The 13,785-nt window shown below is 44.4% G+C and overlaps 1 protein-coding gene across 2 annotated transcripts in view; it reads left to right on the top strand.

Moving 5' to 3' along the window:
* Positions 1–13,785, top strand: part of LOC137355735 (proto-oncogene vav-like) — a 96,564-nt gene that overhangs the window by 49,612 nt on the left and 33,167 nt on the right. For both annotated transcript variants that reach the window (XM_068021208.1, XM_068021209.1), the window contains exons 3-7: positions 8,729–8,787; positions 10,685–10,750; positions 11,669–11,777; positions 12,644–12,742; positions 12,921–12,989. In XM_068021208.1, coding sequence (XP_067877309.1) covers positions 8,729–8,787; positions 10,685–10,750; positions 11,669–11,777; positions 12,644–12,742; positions 12,921–12,989 — 402 coding nt within the window. The remainder of the gene's footprint in view (positions 1–8,728; positions 8,788–10,684; positions 10,751–11,668; positions 11,778–12,643; positions 12,743–12,920; positions 12,990–13,785) is intronic.

Here is a 13,785-nt window from a genome sequence, read left to right as displayed (position 1 = left end):
TCCAGACCGTCACCACCCTCTGGGTAAAAAAGCTCTTCCTCAAATCCCCCTTAAACCTCCTGCCCCTCACCTTAAACTTGTGTCCCCTCGTAACTGACCCTTCAACTAAAAGGGGAACAGCTGCACCCTGTCCATGCCCCTCATAATCTTGCACACCTCGATCAGGTCACTCCTCAGTCTTCTCTGCTCCAGCGAAAACAACCCAAGCCTATCCAACCTGTTTTCATAGCTTAAGTGTTCCATCGCAGGCAACATCCTGGTGAATCGCCTCTGCACCCCCTCCAGTGCAATCACATCCTTCCTATAATGTGGCGACCAGAGTTGCACACGGTACTCCAGCTGTGGCCTTACCAAAGTTCTATACAACTCCAACATGACCTCCCTGCTTTTGTAATCTGTGTCCATTCGGCCCATTGTGTCTGTGCCAGCTCTTTGAAAGAGCTCTCATTGAGTCTCACTCCCCTGCCCTTTCCTCATTGCCATGGGATGGAAGAAGGAAAGGCTAAGAAACACGGGAGGAAGCCTAACCAAGACCCCATTGGTTTTTGAGGCCCTGTGCTCAACTTCAAAACTTCAAACAATGAGAAAAGTTTAAAAATACAATTTTTTTTAGAAATTCTTAAATCAGTTTAAAAATAATGTAAAAATATTTCCAGAAAACTTTTGCAAAAACCTTCTGGGAAGTTACTAAACACTTAAAACCAATGCTACAAAAAAAAAATTAATGGGTTTTTTGTGGTCATGAGATTGGCTGCAGGCCTGTTTTCTCTGAAGTTCTCTCTGATAATGATGGCCACAGAAAGAAAAGGAAGAACTTGTATTTGTCTAGCATTCATCATAATTTCGGGATATCCCAAAGCGCTTTACAGCCTAGGGAATATAGTGTCACGGAATCTTTTAGGTCCAACCGAGAAGGCAGACGGGCCCTCAGTTTAACATCTCATCCAAAAGACGGCACCCCCCACAATGCAGCACTCCCTCAGGACTATACTGGAAGTTTTAGCCTGGATTGTGTATTCAGGTTTCTGGGGTAGGAATTAAACCCACAACAATCTGACTTGGAGAGGAGGCCGTGTCCCCCCATCCAAGTGCCATCAGTCACATACAGCCTCCTGCGTTGGTGGGGTGGGGGGTGTAAATGTCATTTTTTGTGGGGTGGACAACTTGTTTTGGGCCTCTACCACCCCCACCTGACTGAGGGTGGTAGGATCTTTCTGCAGCTGTTGGGATTGGGGTGGGTGAGTAATGGGTGGACATGTGCTGGAGATCCTCCCAAAGTGACATTAGTGCCCGTCCCAAACCAGCGAGGTCAGATTGCCCAGACAACCTGGCAAACCCCAAAGCCACCCAAGGAATTTTTCTGGGGAGGGGTTTGGGGCAAAATACAAAAATGGCACAGCAAAGGCCTCTGCTGCATTGTTCCATTTTTTGGCAATTTGTTCCTATTTTGCAAACTCCCTACTCAGCACTGAGTCAGCAATGGAAGGGCATGAGAAAATTGTGCAAAAAGAAAATAAAAATACAGTAAGATAAAAATAACCCTTTTTTCAGCTGCCTAAGACTTCTCTTAAAATGTTATGCTACTTTGCATAGTTCCTCCCCTTCACTAAATGTGGTTTTCCAACTGCTTACGTCAGATGCAGTAGCCATGTGAACACACGACAGAGTGGTAGATTAGGCGAAGGTGATCTTGTAATCAGCTAGAAGGTCATGGAAGCTCTCAGCCTTATGAACTTATGGAGAAACTAATGCAATAAGCTGCAGTGTGTACCATCTAAAGGATGCACTGCAGCAACTCACCAGGGCTTTTTCGATAGCACTTCCCAAACCCATGGCCTCTACTGACTCAAAGGACAAGAGCAGCAGATGCATGGGAACACCACCACCTGCAAATTCCCCTCCAAGCCACACACCATCCTGACTTGGAACTATATCGGCCGTTCCTTCACCGTCGCTGGGTCAAAATCCTGGAACTCCCTTCCTAACAGCACTGTGGGTGTACCTACCCCACATGGACTGCAGCGGTTCAAGAAGGCAGCTCACCACCACCTTCTCAAGAGCAATTAGTGATGGGAAATAAATGCTGGCCTGGCCAGTGACGCCCACATCCCAAGAATGAATTAGAATAAAAAGCTCGACGAGAGAATTTACAGATGAGAAGTATTGCCTGTGTTTATGTTATGTTGTCAGGTGCCAGACTGAAAATGTGAAGGTAGTCAAGGCTAAAGTTGATAAATTTATGGATTAAGGTCTTGGCAATAGAGTGGGAGAGGAATGGGACAGAGCAGAAGTTGGAAAAAGGCTGGTGTGGTAACAGTGGCCGGGATTTTTATCTGGGTGATGGGGGTCTCAACCACTGGCTAAAGCGCCTGTGATATCCCTGCGTCTGGGGAAGGCCCGCCAGCACTTAAGTGGACAGTGGTGGACCTTCCCCAGGATCAAGGACCCCAGCGACAGAAGTCCCGCCCTCTGAGAGCTGCCGGTCAATCAGAGGCCAGCAGCTCTTTAACAGCAGTGCTGCTGCCGGTACTGGACCCACCAGAGGTGAGGGATCTAGGCCACAGATAAGTCAAAGCAGGAGGGGTTTTGTGGGGTGCGGGTCATGGGGGAGGAGGGTGTTAGGGGGTAGGGGGCGGGCAGCAAGGGCAGGTGGGTGGCTCTCAGCGGGACCTCCCCTTCCCAATGCCAGCTCCCGCGTTCAGTCATTAAGTGTCTTTTAACAAGGGATGTCCCCTACTCCACCACTCCCAGAGCCAGCAAGAAATCCACAAGGATTTGCTTGGCGTGCTTCTCGTGTGGCGACAGGCACGCCTGCCGCTGGGCTAATTCTGTCAGGTGGCAGGATGGGGCCCTTAATGGGGCATTAATTGCCCACAAGGGCCACAATTAACGGCATGGCAGAAAGGCCTGTGAGCAGCCTTCCCACCCTGAACTTTATTTGGGTGGAGGCGGGAAGGTGGCGGGATCCCCCATCTCCCTGGCCTCCAAAGTCGCCACGGGGGAGAGCATAAAATTGCCCCCAATGTGTGGAAGCTTGATGCTGGGTGTGTCATGGATGTAACTGTTCAAAAGGCAGATATCCATTCTCCAAAATCAGGAAGCAGGAGACAGTCTGTGATCCACAACTGTTTTATTCTCAATCCACAGTTCAGCACAAATACCAATTCCCACTATTTCATTCTGGACTAACTCCCTATCCATATTCAAAGTCTCTGCTTCCACCGCCTTTTGAGGAAGAGAGTTCCAAAGACTCACGACCCTCTGAGAGAAAGAATTTCTCCTCATCTCTGACTTAAATGGGTGACCCTCATTTTTAAACAGTGACCCCTGGTTCGAGATTCTCCCACAAGGGGAAACATCCTTTCTACATCCATCCTGTCAAGACCCCTCAGGGTCTTATATGTTTCAATCAAGTCTTCTCTTACTCTTCTAAATTCCAGTGGATACAAGCCTCGCCTGTCCAATCTTTCCTCATAAAATAGCCTGCCATTCCAGGTATCAGTCTAGTAAACCTTCTTTGAACTGCTAACAACACATTTACATCCTTCCTTAAATAAGAAGACCAATACTATACACAGTATTCCAGATGTGGTCTCACCAATGCCCTGTATAGCTGAAACATAACCTCCCTACTTTTGTATTCAATTCCCCTCGTGATAAACAATAACATTCTATTAGCTTTCCTAATTACTTGCTGTACCTGCATGCTAACCTTTTGTGATTCATGCACTAGGACACCCAGATCCCTCTGCATCTCAGAGCTCTGCAATCTCTCACCATTTAGATAATATGCCTCATTGTTATTCATCCTGCCAAAATGGACAACTTCGCAGTTTCCCACATTATACTCCATTTGCAGGTCTTTGCCCACTCACTTAACCTATCTATATCCCTTTGTATCCTCCTTATGTCCTCTTCACAACCTACCTTCCTACCTATCTTTGTGTCATCAGCAAATTTAGCAACCATACCTTCGGTCCCTTCATCCAAGTCATTTATATAAATTGTAAAAAGTTGAGGCCCCAGCACAGATCCTTGAGGTACACCACTTGTTACCTCTTGCCAACCAGAAAATGACCCATTTATGCCTACCCTCTGTTTCCTGTTAGCTAGCCAATCTTCTATCCATGCCAATATGTTATCCCCTATAGCACGAGCTTTTACTTTTTGCAATAACCTTTGATGCGGCAGCTTATCAAATGCCTTCTGGAAATCTAAGTACAGTACATCCACTGGTTCCCCTTTATCCACAGCACATGTAACTCCCTCAAAGAACTCCAATAAATTGGTTAAACATGATTTCCCTTTCACAAAACCATGTTGACTCTGCCTGATTACCTTCAATTTTTCTAAGTGCCCTGCTATAACGTCTTTAATATTAGCTTCTAACATTTTCCCTAAGACAGATGTTAAGCTAACTGGCCTATAGTTTCCTGCTTTCTGTCTCACTCCCTTTTTGAATAAAGGAGTTACATTCGCTATTTTCCAGTCTAGCGGAACCTTCCCTGAATCTAGGGAATTTTGGAAAATTAAAACTAACGCATCAACTATCTCACTAGCCACTTCTTTTAACACCCTAGAATGAAGTCCATCAGCACCTGGGAACTTGTCAGCCCGCAGCTCCAACAATTTGTTCAGTACCACTTCCCTGGTGATTGTAATTTTCTTGAGTTTCTCCCTCCCTTCCATTTCCTGATTTTCAGCTAATTCTGGGATGTTACTTGTAAAAAGTAACTGATGCAAAATATCTGTTCAATTCATCTGCCATCTCCTTATTATCCACTATTATTTCCCAGACTCACTTTCTATAGGACTAACGTTCACTTTGTTAACTCTTTTCTTTTTAATAGCTATCGAAACTCTTACTGTCTTTATATTTCTAGCTAGCTTTCTCTCGTACTCTAATTTTGCCTTCCTTCTCAATCTTTCAGTCAATCTTTGCTGTTTTTTATATTCTGTCCAATCTTCTGACCTGGCACCCATCTTTGTGCAATTATAGGCTTTTTCTTTAAGTTTGATACTATCTTTAACTGTTTTAGTTAACCACGGATGGCAAGTCCCACCCTTAGAATTATTCTTTCTCAATGAAATGTATCTATTCTATGTATTCTGAAGTATCCCCTTAAATGTCTGCCACTGCATTATATTAACTTATCCCGCAACCTAATTTGCCAGTTTACTTTAGCTAGCTCTGCTTTCATGCCTTCCCTTATTTAAGTTTAAAATACTGGGCTTGGACCCACTCTTCTCTCCCTCAAACGGAATTGAATCATATTATGGCTTGTATATTAGACAAGTAGTTGGAGTGTAGTGAAATTTACGGTGTTACTGCGCATGTTGGCCAGAATAATTTGTGCACAGATCTTACTGTGCTACCACTGAAATCTTTGCATGGCTGAAACCTCATTCTGTTATCCACTCGGAAAGTTGTAATATTGCACATTCAGCAGGGAATCTCCAGTGTTCCAGGCTGTAATTCCCAGTGTTTCACTTCCTGGGGATGCAGATTGACCACATTCTTCTGTTTGGTGTTGGATTGTGACATTGGGGAAGATTTGGGGTGGTGTTTAAAAGGTTGGTTTGAATAAATGAACAAATGGTATCGCTGAGATAATGTGGTAACTTTGTAAGCCCCCCTGCTATCCTCGCTATCCAGAAGAGAGGTGGCAGAGATAGGGGCTACGACAATACCATTGATTTTCTAACCCATGGCCTGCCAACGATATGGCACCGTGCTGGGAGAAGAAGCTTCCAGAATTAACCCGTGTATTTGCGGGATGAGAGGGAGAGGCTGGGACGCGTATTAAATTTGTGGGAAAACTTCTGATTTGCTGCTTCCAATTTGGTGCTAATCATTGACACGGTAACTTTGCTGGGAGAAGTGTTGAGAAACAAGGAAATGTTATGAACGGGTTTCAGCTGTGAGTTAAAGTGTGGAGTAATTATTAACTTTCTGCATATTAGGAATCAGAACTCAAACCACAGAGAGAAGTTTTCTGTGGTTTGAGTTCAGTCACAATTTTTGCTATTTTTACTGGGTGAATTTTGTGTTCATAATACTTACAGAAATTCCCAGTAGAGAAGGGGACATCTCCTATTTTGGGCACCAGTGTCAGCATCAAACATTCCCCGAACCACTCGATTAGATTCCAGCCTGTAACTCACTCTTTAGTTTAGTTTAGTTTAGAGATACAGCACTGAGACAGGCCCTTCGGCCCACCGAGTCAGTGCCGACCATCAACCACCCACTTATACTAATCCTACACTAATCCCATATTCCTACCAAACATCCCCACCTGTCCCTATATTTCCCTACCACCTACCTATACTCGTGGCAATTTATAATGGCCAATTTACCTACCAACCTGCAAGTCTTTTGGCTTGTGGAAGGAAACCGGAGCACCCGGAGAAAACCCACACAGACACAGGGAGAACTTGCAAACTCCACACAGGCAGTACCCAGAATTGAACCCGGGTCCTGGAGCTGTGAGGCTGCGGTGCAAACCACTGCGCCACTGTGCAGCCCATATCAGTTATTCTATCTATAACCACCGCCACCCCCAGAACCCCTTGGTTAGATTCCAGTTTGTAACTCATTCCCGAGTATCTGTTATTCTATATATAAACCCCCTGAACCCCTCGATTAGATTCCAGTTTGTAATTCACTCCCGAATATCTGTTATTCTATATATAAACCCCCTGAACCCCTCGATTAGATTCCAGTTTGTAACTCATTCCCGGGTATCTGTTATTCTATATATAAACCCCCTGAACCCCTCGATTAGATTCCAGTTTGTAATTCACTCCCGAATATCTGTTATTCTATATATAAACCCCCTGAACCCCTCGATTAGATTCCAGTTTGTAACTCATTCCCGGGTATCTGTTATTCTATATATAAACCCTCTGAACCTCTCGATTAGATTCCAGTTTGTAATTCACTCCCGAATATCTGTTATTCTATATATAAACCCCCCTGAACCTCTCGATTAGATTCCAGCCTTTTGCTGACTCCCGGGTGTCTATTATCCTATATATAAACCTCCTGAGCCCTTCAATTAGATTCTAGCCTTTAAGTCACTCCTGGATATAGATTATTCTATAAATTAACCCCATCAAATCCCTCAATTAAACCAAGTTCTTAAACCTCTTTCTCCTTACCCTCACCTCCAACAATAAGTGCAAGGAGCTCATGGGCCTCTTTGTCACTAAGATCGAGACCATCCGATCAGCTTCCTCTGCTGTGTCCCTCCCTCCCACTAGGCCACAGGGCCAAACTTCCTCAAATGCTCCCCTCTGCCCTAGCCCTGAACTCGCATCTTTCTCGAGTTTCTCTCCTCTCTCCCCTCATGCCCTCTCTGAGCTCAGCATTAGTTTTCACATATACGCTGATGATACTCGGCTCTACTTCACTACAGCCTCTCTTGACTCCTCCACTGTTGCTACTTATCCGACATCCAGTACCTGGATGAACAGAAACTTCCTCCAATTAAATATTGGGAAGACTGAAGCCAGTGTTTTCGGTCCCCGCTCCAAACTCCTTTCCCCAGCTACCAACTCCATCTTTCTCCCTGGCAACAGTCTGAGATTAAATCAGTCTGTTTGCAACCTTAACAGCCATTTGACCCCGAGATGAGCTTCTGACCTCATATTTGTGCCGTCACTAAGATCACCTATTTCCACCTCTGTAACATTACCTGACTTTGCCCCTGTCTCAGCTCATCTGCTGCTGAAACCCTCATTCCTGCCATCATTACCTCTGGACTTGACTTCTCCAACACGGTCGCCCACATTCCACCCTCCATAACTTGAGGTCATCCAAAACTCTGCTGCCCGTATTTTAACTCTCACCAAGTTCCGTTCACTTATCACCCCTGTCCTCATCATCCTACATTGGCTCCTGGTCAAGGCCATGTCTTGATTTTAAAATTCTCATCCTTGTTTTCCAATCCCTCCAGGGACTCACCCTCCTCCAGCCACACAACCCTCCAAGATACTTCCACTCCTCTAATTCTGGTCTCTTCAGCATTCCTTATTTTAGTTGTTTCACTATTGGTTGCTGTGCCTTAAGTTCTTCTTTCTTGTCAATTTTCTCCCTTCTCCTCCCCTCCTCTCCTGAAAGTGTTTAACGTTTGCTTTGGTGCAGCTCCAAGGGCCTAAGCTGTCCCCCACTGAGTGGCCATTAATCATGGGTATCCCCCACAGATAGCCATTATACATGGGTGAGACTTAACTACGTCATCAGGCTATTTGATCAACATCACAAATGAGCCTGATCCCTGACCTCACACAACTGCCACACGCTCACAAGTCCAGTTGGTGGATCACTGTGCTGTGACTGAGAAACTGCCAACATTGAAGATTCGATCGGAGAGGTGGGTGAAGAACAGACTATTTGCTCACCTGGTGGGTAGATGCCAACAGGGACTGGTTGGGCCAAAGGGCCTGTTTCCATGTTGTAACGATAAAGTATTTTCCGTACATGAACGTGTGTCTTTTCACTTTCTGACAGGCATGTAATATACGACTTCACACTTTTTTTTAATCTTTTCTTCTTACCTGTGGTATTTGGTCAGTGTTTCTTCTGACCTTATGTAGGTCAATCACATCATTGATCTTCTCGTCACTTGGTTAAATTGGTCAGGATTACTTGTTAATGTATGGTACCACATCCTCCTTGTCGATGACAGTTCAAGGCAACTTATTTATTTCTTTCCTTCTCTTTCAGGTCATTGACACTTTGTCTTTTTTATCATACACTTCCATAGCACAAAGAAAAGGGATCTGGTAAGTGGAACCACTATGTTACACACCCTATGCCATCATCTAATTAATTTCAGTCTCCTCCTGAAGGAGTGTATATACTGCTGAGGCGTGTTTCTGGGGATCCCTTGTCAGCCTTTATACGGTTTGTCAGGCTAGCCATGGAATCATAGGCTAATTGACCATTTTTTAGCTTTAATATCTATCGACCATCAATGAAAGAGCTATCTCATACTATATTTATTTATGCTTGTGCAGGCTAAATACCGGTATATACTAGTTGGGACAAACGACCTGTTTCTGTGCTGCAAATTTCAATTATTCATCCACTTCCCTTTTAAAATTTATTATCGATTCTGGTTAAAAAAAAAACAAAGAACTTGCATTTCTGTAGCACCTTTCATGACTACAGGGTGTCCCAAAGTGCTTTATAGTCAATGTAGCGCTTTTTGAAGTGCGGTCACTGTTGTAATATAGGAAATGGGACAGTCAATTTGCACACAGCAAATTCCCAAAAAATAGTCTGTTTTAATTATGTTGGTTGATGGATGAATATTGTCCAAGACACTGGGGAAAACTGCCCCGCTCTTCTTCCCAATAGTGCTGAGATCTTTTAAGTCAACCTGAGAGGGCAGATGGGGCCTCGGTTTAATGTCTCAGCTGAAAGCGCACCTACGACAGTGCAGCACTCCCTCAGCACTGTACTGGGAGTGTCAGCCTAGATTGCATGCTCAAGTCTCTGGAGTGGGACTTGAGCCCACAACCTTCTGACCCAGAGACAAGGCCCCATCTCCCTGATCGCGTAGGTGTGAAAGATCACATGGCACTATTCGAAGAGGAATCCCTGCAGAATGTGCATCCCTCGAACAACATCACTAGGACAGTTTACTGGTCAAATAGTTCATTGCTGTTTGTGGGATCTTGCTGTGCTCAAATCAGCTGGCATGTTTCCCTACATTACAACAGTGACTACATTTCAGAAATCCCATTGATTGGTTGAAAATGTCTTTGAGACAGCCTGAGATTATTAGAGGTGCTACAGAAATGCAAGTCATTTATATTACCTTCAGAAGCAAAAGGCTTAATCAGCTCCTACTCTCCCATCATTGGTCACCCAAAATGTCCATCCTCTCCTTCCCATGGCCAATTGGAAAGCGAATGGACTCCTCATTACCCGATTGGACGAATCTTGATTTTTCAGTCACATGTTCTTTTCCCCAATGTCCACTAGCTCTATAAATATCAACAAAAGTGTTCAATGATTTAATTTTTTTACAGATACAATTTTTTTAATATCCCTATGATTTTTCTCATGGGTTTGCTCATAGCAGTGTCCTAGAGATTAATCTTTAATTTCTGGAGACCCCAGGGAAACTCTGGAGGGTTGGCAACCCTCAATGAGAGAGGGGACAATCAGCTGTTAAAACTACCCCACATGAGGGTTACAAGATTTTTTTTAAAATAGGGTTGGGGAGAAGTGTGGCCAGAAAAAAAAAGACGCATGTCCACCACAGACTGAAGTTCCTCTGTACCTGGGTTGAAACTGTTACACCAGCCTCTACCTTCATCCAACTTTACTTGAACCCTTGGTGAAGTTACGAGAATTGAAGCAAACCATTTCCCCTCTTAACAAAGATTTTGATACAACTCTGAATTTGCAAGCTGCAATGGGCTGTGCAGGTCCAGTTGTTTTAAAAATCTATTTTCCTCGGAACCGTGCACAGTCAACTCTTTACTAGAGTAGAATTTAAACCCATTATTTGTTCTCCCTTTCATTGGTCCTGTATCTTCATTTGCATCATTTATGTTGGTTGCTATCACCCAAAAGAGGTGCTCGAGTGACTTAGTGATATTTATGAGAGAAAAATGGTTGTGATACATGTGATATGAAGGAAGTGAACAAAATATATCTGTTTTTCAGCTCCTTTCCGACAGAAGACAGCTTGGCCGATGATGATATCTACAGTGGGCTTTCTGATGTCATTGAGTAAGTTACAGACAGCTATATTTCCCTGACTTTGTACCCTCGGCAAACTTGAGCTGATGTGAAACTCTGTTGCCCATATCCTAACTTGCCTTGTCCCGTTAACCCATCACCCCTGTGCTCACTGACTTACATTGGTTCCCTGGGAGGACAGTGCCTCAATTTTAAAATGCTCATCTTTGTGTTTCAAATTCCTCCAAGACCTATCTCTGTAGCCTCCTCCAGCCCCATGACGCTGAGAGATCTCTGCGCTCCTCCAATTCTGGCCTCTTGTGCACCCCCAATTTTCACCAATATTAGCAGCAGTGTCTCAGGTGCTGAGGCCCTAAACTTTGGAGTTCCCTCCACCTCTCTTTTCTCTTTTAAGACGCTGCTTAAAACCTACCTATTTCACCAAGCATCTGTTCTAATATTTCCTTGTGGCTTGGCATCAAATTTTGTCTGATAATTCTCCTATGAAGCAACTTCGGACATTAAATTATTGTGAACGGTGCTATATAAATGCAAGTTGGTGTTGTTTACTATGGCTGGTTGATTCAGCCTGGCGCGTTGTAGCCCGTCACACAGAGGCTGTGACCTGGCACAAATCAGTTGTGTCCCACTAGGGCTATAGCCATCACACTGAGGGAGTTGTAGCTTTCTACACAGAAGGAATTTCCTCTGCACTCCTGTACTGTACTGGAGGGTTTGAAATTAGACAGGTTAATAGACAAACTCGACTGGAATTTCCCACCCCATCAATTGACCTATTTATCTTCCATATCCCATTAAATAGCTAATACTCTCACAACACTGATCCATGGTTGAGCTTTACTTGCTGCATATGGTTAGATATTGAGATGGATCATTGTTGAAGTTCATTCTAGAGTTCACTGCAGCTGCCACTTTCTGCACCTGATCCCATAATCTTTATCTCAACAGTGATACCGGAGAGGAAGATGACGACCTTTATGATTGCGTGGAAAATGAAGATGATGAAGGAGGCGAAATCTATGAAGACCTGATGAGGACCGAGTTTGTGATGGCACCGGTACGAGATCCATATTGACAACTTTGACATCTCTAATTCCCTCTTCCTCTTCTCTTGAATTCATGCAAAGCACTGTTGCTGATACGGAGGTCTGGATTGTGATGGTTGGGTAGAATAATCATGCACGGACAACATCACAGATCGTGCCCTGAACTAGGGTCAACAATTTGCATGTTCTAGAAGAAGGCACTGGATGGCAATTGGGAGCTGGAACCGCAGATCCAATTTTGGTGCTTTCCTCTATTATATGCCAATTCTTAGCCAACAGAACCAGAATAGCTATCTACTCTCAGGCTACTGGCATGGACATCTAAAAGACGATTATTTCAAGGTGCTTGAGAGCAACACTGAGTGAATTACCCTGTGTAGAATCCCCGTGACAGTCAGGTTAAAATAGCAAACTCATTGTGTGGGAGCTGATGGAAACTCAATTGTTACCACTCTCGGGTGGAGTGCAGCTGGAATCCCACTGACCGACCGTGAGGTGCTCCCTGAAGACGGTTCTCATACTGGTGTGTGGTTTGATTTTAGTGCTGATTTGCACTGTAATTTTCTCACTGTCTCAGTGACTATTGATAAGCTGCTCTAGCACTGAAAGTGCTGAATGATATACATGTCCAGTGCCAATTATGCCATGATCTTCATGTGATGAACCAAAAACTTCTCACCCTCTCTGCAGCCGACCCGCTGCACCATTCAATTGGCATCTCCCAAACTAGCCTGATGTCCCAACAACTGTTGGGTAAGGGGGGTGCAGAATGAGAGTTGGGTTTTGAGTTTTTAAAAAAATAGTTTTTGGGGAAGGGGAGCATGTTACAAAAGTGCTGCTGTCTCACTGCCGTGTTTAATCGGGATCTATATTTCAGCCACAGAGAATGACTGACTTTGACAAGCGGAATTGCTGTCTTCAGGAGATCAGACAGACGGAGGAGAAGTACACGGAAACATTAGAATCCATACATCAGGTAGGATCAGGGCCAGGGACCCTTTGCATAAGGAACTGACTGTGTCAGTTTCTTCAGCTGTCATTCAGTTGATATCATGGAGCAGGTGTTGTAGGGGTTGTCTTGCCTTCCGGACAATGAGAAGGCTGGCAAAATAGTGATCACTGATTTTACAGGAACGTCTGTTTCTATTTTACAGCATTTTTTTAAGCCATTGCATCGATTTCTCAATGTCCACGACTTAGAGAACATATTCCTCAACATTGAGGTAGGTGATTCATTACCGTAAAGTTGATCATCATTGATTCTGAGTATTCTGAATCTATGTATCCTATTGCAAGTTGAGAAGAGCAGCAGATAACCTGCTCCCAAACTCCTGCCAGTGCTGCCCCAATCCAGGTCATTGGAGATTGCACAGATGTGGCTTGACACGATTCAGCCTCTGACTCTCACAATGGAGGGACTGGCCTGTGCAGTGGATTAAACATAGGGCCTTTTCTGAGACCTGAATTCAAACCAGTACAGCCTGGATAGGATGAAAGTCTCCTCCATCTGTGGTACAGTGAGGAAGTCTTCAGAGAATGAGTTTGGGCAGTCCCAACCCTTTTCCTGCGATAGTGCAGATCTGCCTCCCAACAAGCCATGAACTGGCTCAGAGAGGTTTCAGGCTGGCTGTTTTGGGACTGTGAGAGGTGAAATAGGGGGTGTTCTCTGCATCTAACAGTGCTATGGGTGACTTGGGAAAGCTTGATGCTAACACTGGCTGCTTGAAATGAAATAGTGTTCCAAGGCCCAGTGTTTCCTTTCCTTTAACCTGAATGAGTACACAATTCACCAAAGAAGAATGAATCAAAGCTGCCTCGGTTAGAGATTGCCTGTTGATGGTGGTCCATACATGACTCGGCCTAATAGAACCCTCTGGTTGGGGGTGAAATTGGTGAATGTCAACAGGGTCACAGTGAATTGGCAGCCCATTTCACCCTGCACTTCAATGGAAAAGAGGACGCAATGTAAACCAGGTAGATGAATTACTGTGAGCTCATTTCGTGCTATTGACGTAGACC

This window comes from Heterodontus francisci, chromosome 43 (assembly GCF_036365525.1).
Source record: "Heterodontus francisci isolate sHetFra1 chromosome 43, sHetFra1.hap1, whole genome shotgun sequence".
In the NCBI taxonomy this organism is placed as follows: Eukaryota; Metazoa; Chordata; class Chondrichthyes; order Heterodontiformes; family Heterodontidae; genus Heterodontus; species Heterodontus francisci.
This window is presented reverse-complemented; position numbering and strand designations above follow the sequence as displayed.